The sequence below is a fragment of the Lepidothrix coronata genome, unplaced genomic scaffold (genome assembly GCF_001604755.1).
Source record: "Lepidothrix coronata isolate B3197 unplaced genomic scaffold, Lepidothrix_coronata-1.0 Scaffold22, whole genome shotgun sequence".
NCBI classification, from domain to species: domain Eukaryota; kingdom Metazoa; phylum Chordata; class Aves; order Passeriformes; family Pipridae; genus Lepidothrix; species Lepidothrix coronata.
In genome coordinates this window covers 4,301,582-4,325,599 of record NW_016690202.1, presented here as the reverse complement: position 1 = coordinate 4,325,599, position 24,018 = coordinate 4,301,582, and the positions used below count along the sequence as shown (strand labels likewise).

The 24,018-nt window shown below is 38.7% G+C and overlaps 2 protein-coding genes across 8 annotated transcripts in view; one reads left to right on the top strand and one right to left on the bottom strand.

Moving 5' to 3' along the window:
• MRPS27 (mitochondrial ribosomal protein S27) overlaps positions 1-6,613 on the bottom strand; it is a 39,260-nt gene extending 32,647 nt beyond the window's left edge. For both annotated transcript variants that reach the window (XM_017808237.1, XM_017808238.1), the window contains exons 1-2: positions 6,522-6,613; positions 4,485-4,562 (exon numbers count right to left, since the gene is read on the bottom strand). In XM_017808237.1, coding sequence (XP_017663726.1) covers positions 4,485-4,562; positions 6,522-6,585 — 142 coding nt within the window. In that variant the 5' untranslated portion in view covers positions 6,586-6,613. The remainder of the gene's footprint in view (positions 1-4,484; positions 4,563-6,521) is intronic.
• PTCD2 (pentatricopeptide repeat domain 2) lies at positions 6,030-23,330 on the top strand. Of its 6 annotated transcripts, none has more exons than XM_017808234.1 (10): positions 6,030-6,390; positions 9,184-9,276; positions 11,530-11,677; positions 12,458-12,575; positions 13,887-13,965; positions 15,113-15,204; positions 17,876-17,989; positions 19,454-19,528; positions 20,273-20,386; positions 21,716-23,330. In XM_017808234.1, the coding sequence occupies exons 2-10, from the start codon at positions 9,237-9,239 to the stop codon at positions 21,938-21,940; spliced, it is 1,005 nt and encodes a 334-aa protein (XP_017663723.1). In that variant the 5' UTR covers positions 6,030-6,390; positions 9,184-9,236; the 3' UTR covers positions 21,941-23,330. The 6 variants fall into 6 exon arrangements, with proteins under 6 accessions (XP_017663723.1, XP_017663725.1, XP_017663720.1 ...); XM_017808236.1 differs by having other exon boundaries at positions 6,039-6,161; XM_017808231.1 differs by lacking the exon at positions 6,030-6,390 and adding an exon at positions 6,485-6,773 and having other exon boundaries at positions 11,530-11,659.
• Positions 23,331-24,018: the final 688 nt, after the last annotated feature.

The window sequence follows — 24,018 nt, the reverse complement described above, 5'->3', positions numbered from 1 at the left end:
TGAGCTGATGTGGGCCACCAAGGCCATGCTACACCGGATAACCACTAAAAAGCAGATTGACTTCTTTATTGGTAAAGAAATTTAAGTGGGAATAGCCTTACAAGAAGTGTCTATATTTGACTCTATATTATCCAACTCTCTAGCAGTCACAAACACCATGATGACACACACGGGCAAAGGTGTTGGGAGCCTTCCCAGTAGTGACTGAAGTTAGAGAGAAGGGATGCTAAGACTAAGTCAACTTATCCAGAACAAAGACTACCTAGGTCCTTGCCTAAATGTACCAAGCCAACTGTCATCCACCATTCTTCATCTCCATTTCGAGACAGCTGGAAAGAAGTATTCGTTCCAAAATCTGATATGCTGGACACAGCAATGTGGACCTGAGACAGACAACTGCACATATTGGGAGTTCATTTATCTATTGCAGAACTACAGTTGTTACGCATCACTCTCTGAAAACTAGGTGATCCCTACGGCCATTCTGGGCCACACTCAAGCCCTGAGCTTGGCATTTCTTTTGTCTAGGTGCTCATGAAGATGAACAGCCCACTGAGTACTTAAGCAGAATATAAACCCAATGAATACAATGGCATGAATGCAAGATCACAAGACTGTTAGCCATTATACACCAGCATCCTCTGGGAGAGTTCACACACAGAATTTTAATCATTGACCTTTAATGCTGCCTACAAAGCTGGAACTCTCCACCAGAACTATAGTATGGAAATCAACATGAAGCACTTATCAATCAACTCCAGTGTAAGAGTCACAATAAACTGAAAGTTGATTAAATCTAAAAGAATAGCAGACAAATTAAGACAATGGGAAATTCAGTTTTGTTTCCATACAAGCTGCTGTTTCTGTGGTAGTTACTAGATAAGAATAATTTGCAGTGAGCAATTCTTTACTGCTTTGTTTTCTCTGAAGAGCATCAAAAATCAGACTTTTTTTTTCTCATATTCACAGTTTGAAATAATTCAGCTACCTTTTGTAAATCAAGTTTTCTCCATTGTTGCTACTCAACAATCAAGATTAAAACTTCTTCTTCGTCAAAAAAAACCTGACAGAAGTACTAGAATGCAAGCATGTGAATGCCCAAATCTTCTGTCATTGCTGGTAGTAAAACTTGAGTGCTAACATTAGTATATAAACCAAATCAGTATTTTAACAGAGAGATCAAAATTCTATTTAATTCATTTTAACAGACAGATGTTGCAAGTGCTTTTATGTGACTAATTACCAAAGAGGACACTACTGTATATAATCTCTCATACACAATGCCTAAAAATACATTTCTACAAGATTAACTCCTTCAAAACTAAACTTCTCTAAAAACATAGTTCCATATATTGAAGAATCTAATGGATTTAAACAAACTAACAAAACAAACCATAAATATGAGCTGAGGCAAACTTCCAGGCATGTGGTCTCCAGAAGATCAGTGTCTGAGACTTCATGCTCATTTTTACTTTCATTTTTTTCACATAAACTCAGTGTCTTGCTGCCTGCAACAGGGTGATTAAGGACAATGACTGAGAAAATACTGACCGTCACCTTCCAAGTCAGTGGTTATGACTTCTAACACCAGTTTGGTGGCCTAGGAAATCATCACAGTATCAGTTTGGTTCGCAGTGTGTACCTATGCACAGAACGTAGCCACATCAAGTAGAACATTATCAGTAAGTGGCACGTTTAACCACCACGTAAGGTCACTTTTATTCTGTTTATATCCTTGTATTCTTAGAAGTGGTTCATCCAGAACAGTGTTCTGATCCAGTGATAGGGAAAGAAGATACAAATGTGGTGCAAAATTTACTTGTCTTGGGAATGATGGGCAGAGCTAACTCATAGGCTAACCATTTGATATAAGGAAAGCCTTCACTTATTTTAAAGATCCAATTAAAATATAAAGGAAGGCTAAGGCAAATATTTTACCTTACAATTTATACGTTCCACATTTCTCTCTATTTCCACACAACTAGCAGCTTCTGGAAAGAACAACAGCTTTGTACCGAACAAGGCTTTGAATGGAAGTCATTCAAGTCTGTAAAGGCAGCACTGCCACCTGGTGTTGCAGGTGAGCCATTTTAGGCACTCTGAATCTAATGCCATCCCCTGGGATTCTGGTAATTGTTTTTCTTTTCATGAAGGTGCTTACTGTGACTTACTTTCATTCTTGTTAGTGATGAACCAACTGAAGCAATAGAGAATTTAAACCGAGCCATGCCTTCTGTTTCCTTGATACTTCATTTTTAGTAAATGGAGTCCAAACCACATCTAGGCAGATATATTCCTACCAGCAAGCAGCTTGTAAATTCCAAATTAACATATTTTCCATTCCTATCTTTTTGAACAAATGACCTTTTGTACACAAAATACAGACTTGTTCTTTCCCACACATTTTTCAGTACTGAAGTTTGCTAAACTCATTCCTGCCTGGAATGCTAAACTGAGATTACAGAGATGACAATAAAGTGTATCTTACATAGATGCAGTAAATGAGTTCAAGTCTGGGATGGCACATTATTGCAGCAGAGAAATGGAATTGACTTTAAATAAGAAAATACTTAAATACTTTTTTTTCCTTTAAAAGTATCCTCACAACATAGTTTTGCATAATAACAGTTCTGAAACAATGTCTGAAGAACAAATAAAAGAGCATCTCCTCAGCACAAGGAATTCACTCAAGCTATAATCAGCAGTTACCACACACAAGATTATATGTGCAACCATACAACTGACAGCTACAGAGCAGACGTCTGCAGGGCTGTCTCCTCTTTGAAAATGCTAATAAAGCTGACACCATGTTAACTTATTTTCTCTTTTCTGTGAACACAAAATGAAAATGCAAAGCAGTTCTTTGAAAAGCATGGAGCAGACATCTGCTTTGGATCAAGATAATCAGCAGAGGAGCAGCAAGAACTGTGCCTGCCAAACAGTCACAGAAGATCTTGCCAGGCCTGGGAAAAGCCAAACATGGACTGGACCAGCACTTGCACAACAGTGTTTTCTTCAGTGGTGGATTTCTATTGGCTATGACATTTGTCAAAATAATAACCCATTTTCACCTGAAGGTGACTGGTTCAAATACATCACAGGGCACAAATTTATGGCTCCAGCCCAAAAAACACTGCATGAGCAGTCCTATTGACAGTAAAGGGTAACATGGTATTAACAGTCTCCGCAGGATTCTAGCTACAGCCATGAGGACCCACCAATTGTTTCTGATCCAGGTACAGTATAACATGTTGGCAATCCCAACCCCTACATGCTCACATGCAAATACGAGAAACAAATCAGGGCATAAAAAACCATTCTGATCATTTTGTCTGGCTTCCTGCCTGACACAACTCCTGGAATTTCACCTGCTGATTCTTCTTTCAGCCTCATAATCTGCATTGTAAGTAACAACTACGGTTCAGGGGCTCAGGAAAGAAAAAGAGAAGACAAGGATTATGCATTAAGGAGTCTCCAAACACCTGTGGTACAAAATACTGCATATCTATCTTTAGCATGGAAATATGTTTTGCAAGATGTTTTCTATTTAACACAGTCACCAAAAAGATGGTGGAATGTAATTTCAAATGTAACATAGCCAAATAATTTAGCTATAAAACTTGCACTAGAGATCTCAGTTCTGTATGCAGATACAGTTTAACGTATAGTTTCTTGAAAATAAAACTTTTGGTTTCATTCCGCCCCAAAAAATCTGTAATTCAACAAGAAACTGCAAAACTCTGAGGAAAATGTTCCTTTTAAAAAACGTCTTTAAACAGGACTGTCCTGCAATACTTAAGTTTTTCTTTCGCACTAATAATAATAATAATAATAATGGCCAGTCTTCGCGAGCGAAGATTTGGGAAAGGTCATTAACCCTTCGAGCCTGCGCAGTGGATTTTTTAGGTGAGACCCAGCGTGCGCTGAACTGAGCCCACCCTTTAATCCTGAGGTTCATCTGCCGGGGCCGAGCAAGCTTGGACAGTGGCAGTGAGGGTCTCAGAACATAGGTTTGTTTAGAGTGACCTTCTCTTAGATGGATTGCCTTACAGGGTTGACGAGCTCCATCTGCCCGGGGGGCTGGGAATCGAACCCGGGTCGCAGCGGTGAGAGTCCTGCACCCTAACCACTAGACCACCAGGGGCCCCTATCTTATTATTATTCTTTCGCACTGCTGTACAATTAAAACAATGTCAACGAAGATGACACTTGGATACAGCCATAAAACTTTGGATTTTGTGAAACAAAAAAAACTAGCTTCTAGAAACCAAATATTAATCAAATGGGCAAATTCTAACTTGTTTCTGCATTACAGCTGTGAATATTTATGACAAATTTTTAAAATGCTGAACATCTTTTGACATAGAACCTTAGAAGCATATTGCTTCACACATTTTCTTATTTACAGATGACGAGCTAGTAAAAAATTAGTTTAGCTTGCTATTCATTTGATAAAGTGGAGACAAGAAACAAACTTTTCTCACCCAGGTTGTGCTCCTCTTTTTGTCTCTTTTCCCATTTTGAGCTATCCACATAGGCCGCAGAAAGAAGAGATCTTCTACCTAATGAAGAAAGACAATACTATGTAAGCTAGTTTGCTTAGACAACTCTAAACAAAGTAACACTTTATTAGATATTAACTTTTACTGTCCCATTTACTGAGTGGGATGCATTAAGCTGTCTTTATAACACAGCAGTCAGCAACTACTACTGTAACAATTCTGATTCATTGTAATTATTATTATTTTAATTAGTATTTATTATTATTATACTTATTTTTATTTATTTTTATTATTTTCTTGTAATATTTAAAACAGAAAAGCTTTCCCCTATAAGGTTTTTTTCATCACGAAACAAGTATTTCCAAACCTGAACTCTCTATTTAAGAAAAGGACAAATTTGTAAAGGCAGAAAAAACCCCGAAGAACAATAAAAGCAGTTTCTTTGTGCACATAGACCTTTTTTATCAAATGCTATCAATTAGCTAAATGTAGGCTAAAAAACATAAGCAAAAAACATGGCTGTGCACAAAAAGGCTTTTCTGTTGTTGCTGGATAGTTATTTTTTCTACCTGTAAAGACCTGTCTCACTGGAAGTGAAAGTTAGATGCTCATCTGGAAATATTTCCCTTTTTATTTAATATTCTCCATTTTTTCCATCTCCTGTGAATTGTGCATTCACGGAAACATTTTTGGAAGTTTTTTCCAAATACTCTTTGTACCACCTTTGAAATCTCTTCAAGATGCTGTACTAGCTTTTGAAACAAAACAGTAAATGCTTCAGTTAGAAGAATTTGTACATCAGCCACAGATGATGTGTTCTTGAAAATGCATGAGGAAGACCTGGATAAAATTTGTTGAAGTAAGATATAGGAATACATGTAGAAGGTTGCAGAAAGTAATGTTAAGAAACATGAAATATTTTAGAAATAGACATTACAATGCTACACAGAAGTCTAAGCAACTACCTTAAAGCTTTAATCTGAAAATCAGCTACCTCTGAAAGTTTAGTTTTGGTTCTGAAACAATTTTTCTCTTCATCCTTCTGACACATCATTATACACACATGTCCATCTCCGAACAACTTTGCAAACCTTTATCAAAAAGGCCCAGAACACAGAATTCCACAGTCAGAATATGAGAGTATGTACATCACTTCACCAAACAGAAAATAAGGTATTTTGTTTGGTTAGTACGGTTTCTTTTAGTGCTATTTTTCATTAGGTTGACAAAAGAGACATACAGAAGACCTGGGGAGGTTGGTGTGAGTTTCTCGGGATTTTTTGGTTGGTCTTTTTTTTTAGGGTAAATTACTGTATGCTTATTCACGCGAAGGATGCTACTACCAAGCATGAGGCTTTACAAAACTATTTTCTATACCAAAACTGTCCGCCTGACAGCTCTATGCTCGGGTAAGCCGAGGTCAGGGCTGAGCTCTTCACGCCGGTTCAGCACCAGAGGGAAGGGCGGCGTGGTTGAACCCTGGGCATCCAGGAAGCAGAACGGAGGAAAGCGTGCTCCGCGTGTGAAAAGGCACAACGGAGTCACCCATCACCACCACTCTTTAGGCAAACGTTACTGAGCTCAGTTCTTCCCAAGGGTCACATTTTTGTCTTTTCCAAGACATCAGCCTTGCGGCTCTTCTGTCACCGGCGTTACCAGGTTGTGCTGGGCACTCACTGCCACGGGCTTGGCGGCCTCTCATACAATTCCGCGTGGGTTCCCCCGGCCCAAAGGGGCAGGCCTTAAAATGTCGAGCTATGAAATCCGCACGGTGGAGGATCCACTAAAATACAAACTGCGAACACTCTCCTACACTGCACGCCAGCGATAAGACGTCCACAGAGCTGCCTCCAATTTCACACAGATATACGGAGAGAAACGGGGGAAGGTGAGGGCAGTCCCGGCGCAGCATCCCACCCCTCCTCACGCTTCCCACCTCCGCCTGCGGCAACCACGGCCACCAGCGCCGTGCCCCGGCCGCGCCTCCCGCCCCGCCGCGCTCCCCAGCAGCGCACAGACCTGGGCCCGCGCCGAGGGCCCTCCCGCTGCGGAGCAGGGCGCGCCGGAGCACGGGGGCGGCCATGGTGCCGAGGCCGGAGGAGGTGGGCGGCGCGGGGAGACTGCGAGTGCCCCGGCCCGCCCCGCCCCGCGGGCCGGGCCGTGAGATGGCGGCGGTGCTGGCGGGCGGGTCCCGGCGGGCGGCGCGGGAGGCGGCGCGGCGCTCGGCGGTTCGCCTGCCCGCCCCGGGCGCCTGGGGCTGCGTGCCCGCAGGTACTGCGGGCTTCGCGGCGGGGGCGGACGGGGGGGGCCTGGCCGGGGAGCGAGGCTGCCCGCCGGTGCGGGGGATACCGGGTACGGCAACACTCGGCAGGTCCGGCGCCGCCGCCAGGCGTGGGCCTGACGGGAACTGTAGTTCTTGCCTGGATTCCCTTCTCGGCGCGTGGTGTTCTGGCGGGGAGCGCCGAGGGGCTCCTGGTGGGCAAGCCGTGCAGGGAGGGTGGGCAGTGGCCTTACAAGATCATAAAATGAATCCCAGAATGGCCTGGGTTAGAGAGGACCTTAAAGATCGTCCGGTTTCAACCCCCTGCCATGGGGACACTTTCTACGGGATCGGGTTGCACAGAACCCTATTCAACTTGGCCCTGAGCGTTTCCTGGGATGGAACATGCACCGCTTCTTTGGGCTATTCCAGTGCCTCACCACTCTCAGAGTAAAGAATTTCTTCCTAATATCTAATCTAAACTACTCTATTTTAGTCAAAAGCCATTCCTCCTTGTCCTACCACTACATGCCGTTGTGAAAGTCCCTCTCCAGTTTTCCTGTAGGCCCTCTTCAGGTTCTGAAAGGCCACAGTAAGGTCACCCTGGAGGTCAGCGTTAGCGAGTGGATCTCCTTCTTGCTGCTGTCAGGATGTGACATTGAAAAGGAAACAACCAACCAAATACATGTGCAGTTTCATAAATGTGTGTTTATTCTGGGAGGATGACAGTGTTATCCAGACTCTGGGCTTCAGAGGCCTTCCAAAGGCACTCCCTTGCCCAGAGAAGGAAATGGGGGCACATGGAAAAGAGGTGTATGTTGCAGAGCTCTGAGCCCAGGCCCTGGCTGAGCTCCTGGCCTGTGGAGGCTTCGCTCAGGTTACAGCTCTGTTAGACCCCTCAGAGACATGGAGCCCTCCGTTCTGCCTCGTGCTCTGCCCACCCCTCTTCACTGGCCAGCCTGGTAGAGGGTTGTGAGGCAGAGCAGGTTAGTTGATTAAGTTCTCTGGGATAGCCTGCACCACCTGCACATGCCAGCCATCATATCCATCTCCCTCCTTTTTCATTGGAGGTCCCTTTGCTTGGTTTTTCACTGGTTTGTTTCTGTAACACTGTAAGGTATGAATCTAAGGAAGCAGTGGAATTCATCAAATTGAATTCAAGAAGGGTAAAATTCTGCTGCCCCCCACTCTCTGCTGACACTGTCCGTGACCACTGAGTGTCCGTGATATGCAGTGTGCTGGTCCCACCCCAGGCACTAGCATGATTGCTGCACCAGCCCTGGAGAGGCCCAGGACTGGGATGGGCTTTCGCTGTTAGACCAGGTCTGTGGGACCTAAATGGTGGCTAATACAGGTCAATTTCGTGCTGGATAAATTGTGTTAGTTTTCCCATTGGAACAGTTTCCATTAAATTTAATGGATGAATGTGCCATTTAATGGATTTTTTGCTTCAGGTTTTATGAAGTGTGTCATTAGCATGCTTTGCTTGCATAGAAAACAAGTGGGGTTTTTTGCATGACCTGTTACATTTTTCTAGGGAAATGCAGAATGAGAATAAACCACCTAACTCAGTTCAATACTTGTTCTTGTCCCTTCATGGTTCCAATAATTCTTTAAGAAGCCAAAACTTTAAAATATTAGATTGTAACAATGTAAGCTACTACAGTGACTCTCTGTTACAAAGTCATTAGTTGCAAATAAAAATCTAATCGACATCTGATTTTATAACAGCAAAAACTTGTCAAATAGCTTTTGCATGACACTTTTATTAAAGCAGCTTGCAACACAGTACAGTTGAGGTCAGCACCCAAAGTTAATTTTGAGCTTCTAGATTAAATAACTGTCTTACCTCTATGTCTGTAGTGCAACAGAACTTCACTAGGTCTCCTGAGTGTTACTGGAATCCAAGTAATACAGTTGGTGTTTTTATAAATTCAAAAAATAAGCTTTTTGTGTCTTCGTACTGCTTTTGTAGCTTCCAGAATGATGTGTTCTACAGCAGTGGGAACAGCACTTGAGGGGAAAGCAAGCTGTGCCACTAGTGAATTGTGGCCAATAAAGAAATGACAAAAAAATCATTATGAAAGTATAAAAGGGAGAAAGATCTTATTCCTGAGCAGAATGCTCCTCTTCCTTGGTGAAGAGGAATATTGCCTCTACTTTTTCCTGTGCTCATTCAATAACTAAATACTTCTTCATCCTTGTGCACATAAAGTCCATAGAGCTGTAACATAGTATTTGAGTTCTTTTGTTTGTGACATGAACAACTTCAGGTTTTGCAGTCTGTATTTTAATGTCATGCTGACAATGGTCTGGCATCAGAAAATTGAAGTCAGTAATTAATACATGCAATGTTTAGTAGTAATAAATCAGACAGTGTAACGTAAAACTCAATCTTCCTCTTTTTTTTTCTTGTGATAGGGAAGCGGTATCTGCTAACAGAAGAAGATATAAAGTTACAAGAATTTCAACAGATGAAAGTGGCAATTAGGAATGAAGTTCATGGCAATAAAGGTATAGAATTTATTTCATAGTCACCATTCTCAATTTTAGCATAAGTCCTAGGAAACAAAACAGTCCAAGTTACAAAAGTATGACACCAATTGATCCCATTTAAAGAAACAACTTATGTCTTCCTCCTGCAAATTTTTTGTATCTACCATTATTGGAAGATCTGAGGCTTTGTAAAATGAAACAATGTTATGCTGTGTTGAGAATATGTGTGGAGAAGCTTTCATGTCTGCAAGGTGTTTGCATAAGACCTGAAATGTTTGTGTCCTCCCTTTTCTAACTTTTTAAGATAATTTAATAGAAAATACTGTTTCAGTCTACAAATATCACTTCAAATACATCATCAACAGAGAAGGGAAACACAAAGCCGCATAGTTACCTAAGTATCCAGAAAAGGCCTTCACCAGTAATTCTCTTTTAATCTGTTCTGTAAGTTTAGTTAGCATATTCTTTTAGATTTTTTTTCTTTTGCCTAGTGTAAGTTCTCAGTTGTACACCCACTTCCAGCTGACATATGCTACACCGAATATGAAAAACAAATTCAGGTCTTCCAAACTAATATAGGAGCAGAATCAGTGGATTTTTTCTAGCAGGGATTTTGTCTTGCTGTTTAAAATGTATACAAATTCCTTTCTTTAAGAAACATAGGTATAAACATAAAGCTGCCCTTATTATTTAAGAAAGCTTAGGCAAAACTCCTGTTTTATCATGTGTGGGTATTCTAGTGTTCCAAAGGTTGTACTTAATTTTAAGACAAGGAAGAGACAAATAAACAAATCTAGTTTTATGTAAATCAGTCTTTTGGGACAGAGAGGGAAGTAAAGTCAACCTGACAGTTTTTTCTATATTTAGTAAAATTTAAATTGTGCAGTTGCAAGTCATAATGTTATTATATTTTGCTGTAATGATGACATACTTATATTGTAGTTTATTCATCCCATACTTGAGATACATTGAATTTATTGCTATGGGTCAATCACTTTTGCTAAAGCAGATTTGTAGAAGCCAAATGTTTGGCTTTACAGGTCACAGTTGACCTTTTAGTTTCATACAAATAGTAGCCTCTGAAAACTAATGAAAACATTGTGCTAAACATCTGTTTATGTGTATGTGTAAATAGTTTCTGTACTCAGTGTTTAATGTAATATGTGAAAAATGAAAATAAGTAATTAGAGCTAATAAAAACTTGGTTTAGTAATGGAAAAAGCAGTAATAACTGTTGCACAGAATATATAATAGCTATTATTTATTGTAGTTATAATCCAACCATTAACGACAATAGTTATACTATTAACTACCGCAGTTATACAATTACCTACAATAGTATAAATACCATTCAGATCCCAGGTATTTTTTTAATTTCTGTGCACCTTTGAACACAACACAAGCATTATATATGCCTACTTGTATGTATACATTCTTCTAACTTCCAGGATTCAGCTCTGTATTTCAGTCTCGAGTAAGGACTTGCAATTGCATGTAGCAACAGATATGCATCCAGTAGCCGAATATGTTGTTCCCTGTGGTGCCTACTTTTTACCTCTTGTGTAGCTCACTAGCTTGGGAACAGCAGTGCTACAAAAAAGATTGCTTCTCTTCCCAGGATGTGGTCAGCACCATGAGAGGAATGAGGCTGTCAGGTGGTACATGTGATTTTAATCTTGTGTGTGTTGGTCAGTGGATTGAGATTACCAACTGGAGGACTCATCTTTGTGCTTGATTTGTCGTAGGAAAATGGGTGGGATAGAGAACCATCTTGTTTTGGGGCAGGGTAAGGGAAGCAACTCTTAAGTTTATGGCTGTGTATAGAAAAACACAGATTATATAGGAAAGTCTTTGTGTTTTCATCAGCTGTGAAGAAATTTGAGTCTTCTGTATGAACAGTGTTGAGTAGTTTTTACAGTTGTTTGAATGCTGTGTGGAATTGGTTTTGTTTGTTTACTTGCTCTTTAGAAAAAAAACAAGACAAAAAATGTCACAAAACTTTCTTCCTCATTAAAACTTTTTCATTTCCAGATATGTTCCATAACATACACAATGAATTAAGTTCACAGTATGCATCTTCTTGGTTTTCCAAGTTTGACATGACTTCATGGAGACACCTTGGCATGCTTGTCTGTGAGAAGCTTTATGCATTTTTCTTGGTGAAAGAACAAGCTTTCTGATTCATTCAGTCTCCATGTTTTAGGTACCAAGTATGCAACACCTGTAATGGAATTGTCTATAGACTGTTCCTGTTATGTATTTTATTTTCAGATCCATATTTTAGAAGTATTAAAGAAAAATTAAAGAAAAATGGAATAATTCTCAAAAATGAATTAAAAAATTTACTGCATTTATGTCAGACTTCATCTGATGTGGAATTAGCAAGAAAAGTTATTTACAGGTATTTTTTAAAATCCAGGTAACGCTCTTTTCTGTCTTTATTTTTTGTCTTTTATTCGATCATCCCAGGGTATATCTGCAGTTGAGTGCTTGTCCTGATTCAATGGCTATAGGCATAATTAATCCCTTAAGTTAAGGCTGTGTTTTCATTTTCTTTGGATCTTCAAACCCTTCAAAGACTCTCAGGTCAAAGGAGGGTCAAGCTATGAGAGCAAAGTAGTGTCCTACTGCAGAATGAATGGTGAACCACACAGAAAAATCATCCCACAGCTGAGAAGCAGATGTATTTTCAGGGTTTTTTTCCAGCCAAGACATGCCTGATTATAAACTGGTCTGGAACCAGCAGTGGCAGATTAATGGCAGGAGGTTTTGTGAGTGAAAACTTTCCCAGCAATTACAGTGTAGGACCTATAAAGTAAAAATTAAAATACTCTCTTTTTGTAGAGGTATTTTAGCAGGTATTGCTGCTAAAATAGACTGCTGCAACTTCTGTGCTGTCGTTCCATGAATAGAAGGTAAAGTAGCTGGGAATTTTTTAGGTAGAGACCCATTCTATTATTGATTTAATGCAGATTAGTGGTAATAGAAGAGGTTATTTATTACTAGTTAATTTATTAGTTTGATCAAAACTATATTTTTCCTTAAAATTTAATCTCCTGTTATCTATATATCTTTGGCTGGTGCAGGTAGAAGAGTGTGCCTCTGTCATTGCACATACAGATCTTGCTCTCTGTTTAAAGCTGTTCTCCCTGGCAAATTCCATGCTCTATGTGATTAACTTTTTTAATCTTTCCAATAGGTACCATGAACAGAATGGAATAACAGCCTTACAGAATTTTAAATTTGGGCCCCTCTTTATGAGGCTATGTTATGAGCTAGACCTTGAAAGACCTGCAGTAGAACTTATCAAAGATCAGGTACTTCCCCTTATATTTCAAAAATGCTGTTGTTGTTGTTGTTGTTGTTGTTATTATTAGTCAATATATTCTCAGTCAATGTATTCCCAAATATGAGAAATGGTATGATACCAATAGCAAAACAGTAATTAAAAGGAAATTAAATGCTAGTTTGACTGGTAACTTTATTTTATTTCTGTATGATAAAATTGAATAAAAAATATTGATGAAAAAATAATTACTTAAGTTAACATGGCTGATGCATGTTTTCCCACATCCTGTATTGCATTAGATCACTCTTGAATGCTTTTGAGTTTTTCTGTGGTAGCCCTCTGAAATCCCTTGTGTTATTTGTACCAGGAGATTTATCATGGTACTCTACTTCAGATTCCCTCTGAACTCTGTAGAGGTGGTATGATGTTCAACAGCTCAAGAACTTGGCCATTTTAGTGCTGAAGAAACTTAAGGACTTGTTTTTGAACATGTCTAAAACTCTTATGTGTGCTATTAAGGCAAGATATTAATCATGCCCAGTGTGTGCAATAATGTTGTGCTTTCAAAAATGTCTGCTAGCCAGTGAAAAGTCACGTCTCTGATGCTAATTCATTCAGGCATGAGATACACCCAGTATCTCATGGGAGAAGTCTTTCTCTGTTCTTAAATTAGACATGTAAGAGTATGTAGTTAGAATTTTGGTTTGTTTTTTTTCTTATTGGGATCTATGTCATTAGACAGGTCCTGCTGTACTTGCAGGACATAGTAACTGGTGGACACTGAGATACTGAGTCTGAGATACTTCTTCAGACTCTGCTACAGAAATTTAAACTTAATATGTCTGACATTTTATTTGGCTATTCCCAACACAGTGTGGTTGAAGTAGAACATAATATGTAATTTCTCTTTCTTCTGCTACTCTTATTATCATCATTCAAGCTCTTGTGCTGACCTGTTCATCATTTGATATTGTGATTAGAAAAAAATTCTTTCAATTTCATGGCGATGTGCTTAACTACAAAGATATTGTTCGTCAGCTGCAAGCTGTCAGGGACTTCCGCTTGCAGTGACTTAGGGGTTACAATCTGTCATTAAAAAAATGATAGGAGGACTCTCTGGGAAATTTCTGTTTAATTTTGGTGAGCTTTTGACCATACTGAGTCACTGATATTTTAGCGATTACTTGACAGAGGGATGGACAGTCAGGGAACCCAGAGAGTTAAACGTTGAACTTGTAAAGATGAGACTTATTCCAGTAGGAACACCTGCTAAATGCTGTGCACAGTAAGACTGTTCACTCTCCTGACCTTTTTTATGTTTGCTCTATTTCTTTTCCAGAATTTGCATGGTTTTTTCTCGGAGAGTACATCATTCCATATTTTGATGACTATGTTGTTTAAAAAAGGCCATTTTGAAAGTAAGTATTGTGTTTACTAAGACAAGTTAATTTTGAGGAGGATGCTTCTCACTGTATGTGTTGTGTGTGTATATAAATATATGTATTTTTTTAATGAATAGTGCTAGTTGGCTATGGTTTTAGATGGCCAAACATCATGTAAATAAGTGTAGATGGGAATGAGTTGCACTGTAGCATGTAATAAAAATGGAAGACAGTATTGGTCTTCTACTTCCTGCAGTATTCTTGCCATTCAGGTTGCCTGGAATTGTTTTTATCCAGGAGACCTTGTCTCCTAAACCCTCTTCTCTAAAGCGCTAACTTCTTTTTGCTTTGTAATTTCCCATAGCATTTTGTTTTCTCTATTCAGAGTTTGCTTTATGTGGGTTTTGAAATGGTATGTTCTTCAGCAGTGTTTTGGCTGGTCTGCATTAGTGTCAGTGGAGAGAAGAGTTCCCTTTTTCCAAAACTGTGGTCTTCTCTTGGTTTGTCTTACTAGTGCCATCACACAGAGTGGCTACTGCAGTGTTTAAATCCAGTGCTTAAAATCAGTTTGGCCTTTTGTGAGGATAAGGAAAAATCATCTAACCTAACTTAAAAGACTTTCCATGAGAAAACCTTAAACTTAGTATGGAATAAGCTTTTCAAGCAAATCCCTTTATTTGAAATCTGTTAAATACACAGCACTTGATCTCTTGATGTTTAGCAAATATAAGTTCAGCAGCTGTCCTAGAAGTTGAGACTGAAGCACTGTAAAAATAACTAGATCAGCACCTGAATGCAGCCGTTATGCTGAGGCACGTGAGTTATTAAGGGGATGTTATGGAGTTTGCCTAAAGTGGTGCAAGATTTCTGGGCAGTTAGGAAGAATGAGGGTGACTTTGTCAAGTATCTAGAATTTAGCTTCAGATTCATATAAAAATAATGAAAGAGTAAGGCCATATTCTACTGTAGACTGAAAACCTCCTTGCTAAGAAGAGGTATTTCTATCCAACTGACCATGCATTAAACTTTTTGAATTATTTTCTTTTTAAAATAATAGATTTCAGTTTGCATTCTTATTTGCAAATAGACTTACTGAGCTCATAGCATGTTGAACTGTTTTTTCAGTTACTAAAGGTATAACCATAAATTTGTGAAGTGAGTAAGACTAATATATTTTTGATAGGTGCTTTGGAAGTTCTGGTAGAAATGAAAAAACAAGGTATACCTTTCAACAAAGAAACTTATCTACTTGCATTTGCAATATGCTATAAGCTGGTAAGTATTTTCAATTTACATTATGAAAAAGTGTTTGAAATGCATTTTTTTTGGATTTTAAAGTTTCCATATTTTCCTTGTCATGATTTCCTGTCTACTGGAAATATTTTAGACATATTTAAATCCTAAATTGCTTCATTGTGCATGATATAGTGCCCATATATAGTTTCCCATACAAACTAATGTCACAAAACAAATCTCTGAAAGTTTGCATGGACATAAGCATTTAGGAACAAATTTGCTACAGCCTTATAGTATTCTTTCCCTGGGAACTTTACAACTCTTCAGACTATACTGTGTGCTTGAGCCTCAATATCAATTTTATAGTCTGGTTTCCTTAAGAGACAAGGCTTATATGTGATATGGTCTGTTTGTCAGACATCTCCCATCCATTTCCCCCCTCCCCCGACAAGTAGCCTTGAACCATTTCTGTAATTGCATCCAAATTTGACAAGGAATAGAGCTGTCAAAGTTAATCTGTTCCCTACGTGCCTGATGAAAATGGACAGCTGAGTGGAGAAAAGAAACCTAAAGGAATGCCTCTAGTGAGAGACAGGCTGTCCTTGAGCTTACCTGTCTCAAAGAAAAAGAGCATGAACACGGTGAGAAGCTGGGCTACATTGGTTTTACGAGTGTTTCCTTAGAACTGTTTTCCTTTTGTAGCAAAGTGAGATCCCAGAACTTTTTTGTTTTGATCTTCCTCTCCAGATTTGAGTCAGTTCTGCAGTTTGAAATATTAACGTGGACCCTTCCCAAACTCAGTTATAAAGTTTTCTTCCATTTTCTCATGTGTTACGAAGATGCTAGCTGAGGAAAAAGTTATACCACCAGACTAAACTTCCTCAGGTTTCTCAGTTAAACATTAAATGAAACTGAGTGCCTATGTGAAAAAGGAGTAGGCCTAAAATAGTACCTCAGCAGTAATTTACGTGGTGCTTCTGCAATTCTCAGTTCTAATGAGCTAGCCCTGCCTTTAGGTCTGCTGTAGCTTCTTCCCTAAAATCTCTACGTGTTTTTTTACATGGCCTGCAGTCAGAAGGCTTGGACCCATGGCACATGCAACAGGAAGAGGTTCCCGAGGCTTCTGTTTTCTACTACATCTGGCCCTACATGTGTTTTCAATAGAGAATCTAGCCCATTATTACTATTGATGAAAATAGAGGGGAAACAATTCTAAACTGTCACCTGATTGTTTTAACAGCCACAATAAACCCGTGGGTTTTTTCATTGAGATAAAATACTACCAATAGGGGAATAAGCTGTAGTAACCCTTTATGTGCTAAAGAGGATTAGGTGGAGCTCTTTCAGAAGCTTAATCTGTTGATTCATCTGTTAGGAGGAGGAGGAGAAACCACGAAGCTCAAAAGTACTTTTGTGCATGCTGCAAGATAAGAAATGTCAGAAAAAATCTTGATGGGAAGTAGCTTCAATATGCACTACTTGAATAATGGAAATTAATTTTTGTTTTTTTATGAATAATTTTTGTTTTTTTATGAATAATCCTGACAGAGACCAGTACAGAACAATGTACAAGGCTTAAAGCTCAGATTATTGCCAGTGGATAAACAAAGGAATTGATGTTTAATCTTTGTTCAGAGGTGTTTTACAGGTCAACTCTGAAACACTTCTGGGAACTTTTAAATCACTATAAGGCACTACTATCCTCTGAGACAACAGATGGTCCTTCTTTTAGTGCAGGAAAGAGCTATAGGCCTTTGGATGACAACAAAGTACTTACGTAATAATCAATCTTCTGGTGATCAGAACGTTTCTAAATTTTTGAGAACATGTTTTAAACCATATTTTGCAGGAATGACACTTTGAACACTAGGAACAGAAATCAGCACCAAATATGAGGACTCTTATCCATATTGGTGTACCAATTGTTACAAAATCTTCATGCTGCCAGCTCTTAAGTTTGGCAGATACTATTTTGTTTGGAGTCCAGTCAGTTCCACCCATAATTTCCGGTGTGAGCCGTATTGGTTTGGAGAGTTGGTGGTTTGTGAGGTAGCACATAGCTAAACTCATTGCCTTTTATTATAGACTCTAGTGAAAATTGTCCCAGGAATAATGGAAGCTTTCTGTGTTGAAAAACATGCAAATGTCTAAGCAGTCATATTAGAATATATGCTTTGGAAACGTTTTTCAAGATTTGATCTGTAAGAGAGGCTAAAAATGACTGAACGTTCAAATTTGCACATACACAGACTTCTTTAGTGTAGTGGTGCTGAGTAGTTCAATGCTTAGAAAATATTGACTTTTTAGTAACTACCTAATGTGGATTCTAGAATAAAGGACAAAAATTAATCTTCCTTCCTGATTTTGGAATTATTCAGAAGTGAAAAGGAAAGTGTCTGTTTGGTTTAGGATATTGCCACAGGTTTTTTATCTCTTGTAGAAGCCAAAACAGGGCCAGGTGTAATTCTTAAAAGAATGGAAGTTATGTTTACCTTCTTTTGACCTCTGTCATTTTAAATATCATATTTTGATGTTGTGTTTCTCAAGAAGTGCTGCACAGAATCTGCTTGGTTGGGTTTAGATACATGTTGCCTTGGTGATCATATAGTATGTTGACTTCTGCATGCCTTCTGAATGTGATTGCATTTGCTTACAGTCCTGTCAGATCACAAGAATAACAAGTACAACTTACTTTGAAATTTCTATGCAGGACAACCTGGAGTCTTCCAAAATCTCTGCGAAATTGCTTGAGGAAGCACAGCTGAAAGGTGACACCTTGTCGCTGCGAGCATACTGCTTTGCCATGGCAACTGCTCTCAAGCAGGTACAATGCCTTTTGTTTTAGGTTCTGCCTGGGTCTCTCTAGTTTTATTGTGAAAGAAAGTTAACATGGAGAAAGTGTAACTGATCTATGTAACAACTTCAAGTATTGAAACTTTTAGGCTCCTGAAACGGTATGATTATAGACAACTTTCACATAAATTGAACCTGGAAGTTTTGAAATATAAACATGTCTTGAGTCTAATGTATTTTGTGCTAGTGACAATGCCATCTAGAATATTACTAGACAACGAACGAGTTAGGCAAACAGGTTAGATGTAACCATGGATCTACTCCTGCAGATACTACTATTTGGTGATGATTTCCTTTAAATAGAATTTAAATTATAATTTAAAATATTTATGCAATCATCTCTTTAAAATGGTTATCTTGGGAGGCAGGCTCAAAGGCTATGCTGTGTATTTCCCTACTGCATGGGAGGTGGCCTGTCTTTCTTCACAACATGTTTCTGCTCGGGGAGGTTTTTGTATACCTCATGTGCCTAAGCACTGAGGCTCTGAGGCAGCACAGGGTCAAATTCTGAGCAAGAGAATAACACTTAGGAAATTCTAAAGGCTGGAATAAATCTCTGCAATTAATTTGTCTATACAGCATGGGTGTGCTCTGAACCTTCTCTGTTTCATGTTAAAACAGAGGTCAGAGGCACTGGAAGGACTACAGATTTGGTCTTATTCACAACTTTTAATGAATGAAGTAGAGTTGTTAAAGGTTTCTTGTGCACTGTGTGGTCTTTTTTACTCTGTCTCTGTGAAGACAGACACTGAGCAATAGCAATAGCAACACTGAAATAAATTGTCATTGAGTAAAAACAAAACCTCTATCTCTGAAACAAAATGAAATGTGCTTGATGTTGCTGTATGTAAAAATCAGATAAAATTCTTGTTTTGCAAACGGAGTAATGCTCCACATTATATTTAACTGTTCTTTAAGCTGCATGATCAGTACTTATTGCTGTGAGTAAGATGTTTCTTGATCTCAAGAAACATTGCTTGGTCTAGTAAATGCCAGTGTAACATTAACTGTCTACACAAATCAATTGATAACATAGATACAGTACTGTAAATGTGTATGTCCAAAAGGTTAAAAGGGCTGGACAGGATAAATATCCACATTAACATATGCTGCACTTCATTTAAGTACTCTGAAATGTGTCAGACCGAGCACATGTGTAGATCATGTATCTTTTAGGTGATCTCATGCTCAGTGTTGGTTACATGCAACACACTGTAGTAAAGACCCAGATGACATGACAAATGCAGCATGGGGCATTTCTTTTGCAGGCTGCATGCTGTTTGGTGTTCATGGGTCATGGTGAAGGGGTTTTAGATGCTGGTTTGTGATTTATTGAAAAGTTGTGAAGGACTGTTTTTTCTCTTGAACTTTTATTGCAAAATTTTGTGATGCATGTTTGACTGTATTTTTTTTATTGTTTATAATTCCTTCCCAGAATGATGTAGCACAAGCCAAACTTTATTGCTCCCAGATAATGAAAACAGAGAACAAACTATACAATAATCTTAAAGTAAGTATGCTTGCTTTGTATTAAAATCTTGCAAAGGAGTATGCTATACTGGACAAAAAACTTCCATGTGCAAAGTAATGGAGCAGCAGCTTCTTAGGAGCACATCTGTGTGTTAGTAGTGTTGATGAGCTTGTTTCTGAGTCAACAAATTCTGAACTGTTAACAATCCTCACCCATTTTTTAAAATAACTTCCTACCATAGATGAGACCAGTCCTACATCTGTGGGTGTAGAACCATGAACAATTTCTAATTATGACACTGTAACTTTTTGCTTCCTTCCTACAAAAGATTGAAAAAAAACACAGCTCCAAGTAAATGCCTTCTTTAGCTGTGCTCTGCCCACTTCAGGCCTCCTACAGACCTTAGCCACATGTGTGTGTACAACAGTTTTTTTGTTTACTTGAACAGTCTATAACCTCAGAGAAAATGTACTGCATGTGCCATGTAAGCGACCTCTCTAAGCTATGGCAAAAACCACTTTAGCTAATGCAGCTTCATCAGAGGAGCTCTACCTTCAGACTCACCCTTCCTTTCCAGGTCCCAGCTGTGAAAAAAAAACAGTGAGGAAATTGATCATTCCATCTGCTTTCTTTGTGATGAATGGATTTTTATCAGTGCAGCATCTGGAAATGTATTTTGTTCTCCTTTGCCTCATGTCTTTCTCAAACACTTTTTAAAAAATGTACATTCTGATGAATGTAACCACCACTATTTGTGTGGTGTATTTTTATTTTATTTTTAAGGTTCTTGTCCAGCTCAGATCTGGTTTGCTAGAAGAAGTAATAAAGACGCTAGAGGCAGCAGTGGAAGTAGATACTCCTCCCTTTGTGAAAAAACTTGAGTTTTCTGAGCAGGTGGTAAGTACACAGTAATGGTACTTGACTGAGACGTGGTAATGGTGGTACCTACAGAACCTCAGGTGCCTAAGTTCGCCCTACTGAAGTTGTTTGGGTTCCGATGCCAAAGCATCTATCTGGCTTCCTGTACTGTTGGACAAAACACTTAGCTGTTCACTTTCCATGGTCTTGCTCCTGGAAGCTCATACTTCATTTGAATGTAAGTGAAGCCTACCCTAGTGGCATTAAATAATTTAATCCCTTGCTTTCTATGCTATTTTCGTTTGATATGAAAATGAGAGTAAAGTTTCTGATCGCAGTGATATTGTTAGATTGGTAATATTTGCAAAGATCTGTGCTATACAGGGAAGTGCGATATGAGAAATTGTAGCTTTTGCTATTTAACTGTGTTCTACTGTGAAAACTGTTTTTACAGTCTTGATCAGCAAGAAGGCTTTCTCATAGCACATATGTAGCCTCTATCAGTTTGTCAGCATTGCTGCTGCTTTTCCTGAAACTCATCAGTGAATTCCTTTTGAATGTACCTGTAGAACAAGGCAAGAATAATTAAATACTTAGCCATTCACTGCTGCCTATTAAACAGAATTTGTAACTGATATGTAAAATATCACGTAGAAGGGGGTATTCCTCTCAAAGTATAGCCCATTTATATTAACTGCTATGTCAAAAAGAAATTCTTTAAGCAGCATTTCGTTTTGTAAAGTCTTTGCAATAAATGTTGCATGCGTCAGTGTTGTGTTTTGATTTTGTTTGGGAAATTTGTAACAAGCATAAAAAGACTAAGCATTAGTCCTAACCCTTCCCTTCCACAAAAGCTTATGGATAAATAATGTTTTTTTAAGAGATTTACTTAACACTTGAGTTCATGCTCTGTGTATGGCATACAGAACTTCTCAGTTCTGTAGACTGAGTCTGTAGTCTGTCAGACTCTATAGTCTGATTTATTAATTTCTTCTGTACTGTACATTTACTGAGATGCGTAATAATAATTAGAATTGTGCTGATCTGAAAAGTAGATTCCAGGAAGCAATTAAGTTTCCTGGATTTAAATAGAAAATAATTGTGTTATTCTGTACTAGGACTGAAAATAGGACTGTACAACTTCGAGGAAGTTTTAAATGTAATAAACCCTCTCTGATAGGTATCCAGTGCATTTCCACCATTGTGTGGTGATGCATAATGTGTGTTCCATAAAATCATTGCCTTAGCAACCTATCTTATGCTGTGTGTTTGTTTGTTTACGATGAGCGATTGCTTGTCTTCAGTATGATGGTAGAACATGATCTTCACTTGCTGAACTGTAACAATATGTAAATTTCTCTTCCTCAGCTGGCTACAGTCAGGGGAAAGATGGAAGAAAACCCTAACCTTTCTGTCAAATTAGGAGATATTTATACGAAACTACAAGCTTCTGGACAGATTACCATGTGCACACTAGAAGACATGCTTTTCCAGATTCCTAGTTCAAAGAAGACTACTGCAAAGCTTTTAAGTCAGAAGCAATTGGGCTATCAGGCTGCTAATCCACTTCAGTCAAATCTGTTGTTGGAATAGTGCAGTATTTGGTGGCAAACTGAACTGCTGATAGCATCTCTTAGAAGCCAGGTTCAAATAAAATGTTTTCTCCCAATTTCCACAATGAGCAAGTGACCTCTTCTAATTTTCTGATATTAAGCTTCCCAGCGTAGCAGATCTTGGCACAAATTTGCAAAGTTTCTTAGAGCAAGTACGATCACATTTTTAGACTATAATGACTGTGATGGCTTTAATGGCTGCAGATCAAATGTGCTTGATCTGTGAGTCCTGTACACCCAAAAATCTGTACTCACTCACCATCCAGAATAGAAGGAGTCAGAAGCAGTTATACCTTGGCTGGCCTTTGCGTGCTTTTGGTTTACTTCTACCTATGAAGTGATGAACCTGTTGATACAGAACTTGGCAGTCCTGTAAGCACTAGACTAGTTGGAGCCCAGCTTGGTACTCTTACTCTCCAAGCTGGGCAGCATTATCTCTCCTCTGGATTCTGTTCTTTTTATTTTGTCTCTGCCCCAGTCGAGCAATGTCAGAACTCAGAGTATACTTTCTGTGAATGAATCTGTGCATGCTATATCAAACTTTGTTGAAGCCAGTGAGGCACTGTGAAGGAACAAGAACCCATCCATGCAGAAACACAGCTTCAAAGAAAATGTGGCTACAGCACGCCAGAGGTTTCTGTCTGAGACTCTCTCTGATTTGTTGCTGTCACAATATGTCCTGTTAATACTAAAATGCACAAAAACTGTTACACAGTAGAGGGAACTTCATACAAGTGTAAATGAGGAATCATTTGAAGTGTGTATTACATTTTTGTGAATCACATGCACACTGTTTATGGGTGGTGGCATGAACTAAATACTACATACATTAGTCTAAGAACACAACTATTACTTTTTCTGTAGTATTGTGTAGCACATAATTCCACATATAGTTCAGGAGCAGAGGTTTTTAATACTTTTCCCTCAGTTGGAAATTCTTTCAAGGTTTCTTTCAAATTTTTCAAAACTATATGAACCCTTGAGAAGCTCCTAGTCTTTTCTCCACAAATAAATTTGATATGGGATTTGTAAAGGCTGCTTGCATTATGGCAAGGACTAGTGGCAAAAAATGTGGAGGGATTAACTACTCCTCAGTTTACTCCATTGGTATTATCAGGACAACCGTCTGATGTCATCCAGTACTATCAGGACAGCTGTTCGATGCTAAGTTTATAAATGCCACATCCATTTAACCTTACACAGCAAATATGTAAGGTCAGTTCTGTATTAATTACAAGAAGTTGGTGCATCCTGGGACTGCATGTTTGCTTGTTCATTCAGATCTGAATTGGATAGCTTCCTACCTGAGGCTGTATCCTACCTGCAACTGAAGTAATTATAACTTCTATTAAAATTGTCAATATACCTGATGTTTCCATTCTTTGTTCTCTTGGCTACCTGTTTTCTTGAGGTTTATTTACTCCAAGTAACAAATTGATTTTTTAAAGAAATAACATGTCTTTGTCTTGAGAGGAGATACCCTTAAAAAACTAAAAATACTTTAATAGAAGAAGAAAGCAGGGACTCAACAAAAGTTAAAGAATACATTCAAAGAAACACACACAAAATTCAGACAATTAAAATTAGAATATTGAATGTTGAAGTGTTTAAGAAGACTGGTAACATTATCCCTCAGAAAAAAGAAAGCTGGGAAAAAATTAGCAACTTCTAATATTTATGCAGCTGATTTCCAACAAAGTCAAATTTGTGTCATACAAGGTGCAGAGACTTGTTACTTGGGAAATCTTGGATTTGAGTTATTATTTATGAATTTGTATTTTGGTGCATCAAGGTCCTAAGCACACTGGCCTTTGTGCTGAAAAGTCTTCATCCTTGTGCTTAGTTGACTGTTATTAGATTGTGCTTACTCCTGGTTTCCAAGCACCCAAGATCAGGAGACCAAACTTGTCTAGAGATAAGCAAACACTTAGGGATTTTGCTGGGTCGGAGTGGCTGTAATGCCAAGGGCTGAGTTACTAGACAGTTTTTTTGGAGACAGCCTCAGACAATAGGATCCACACTATGTTATTGCAGCTTTTAATAATTTTTTTTTCAATT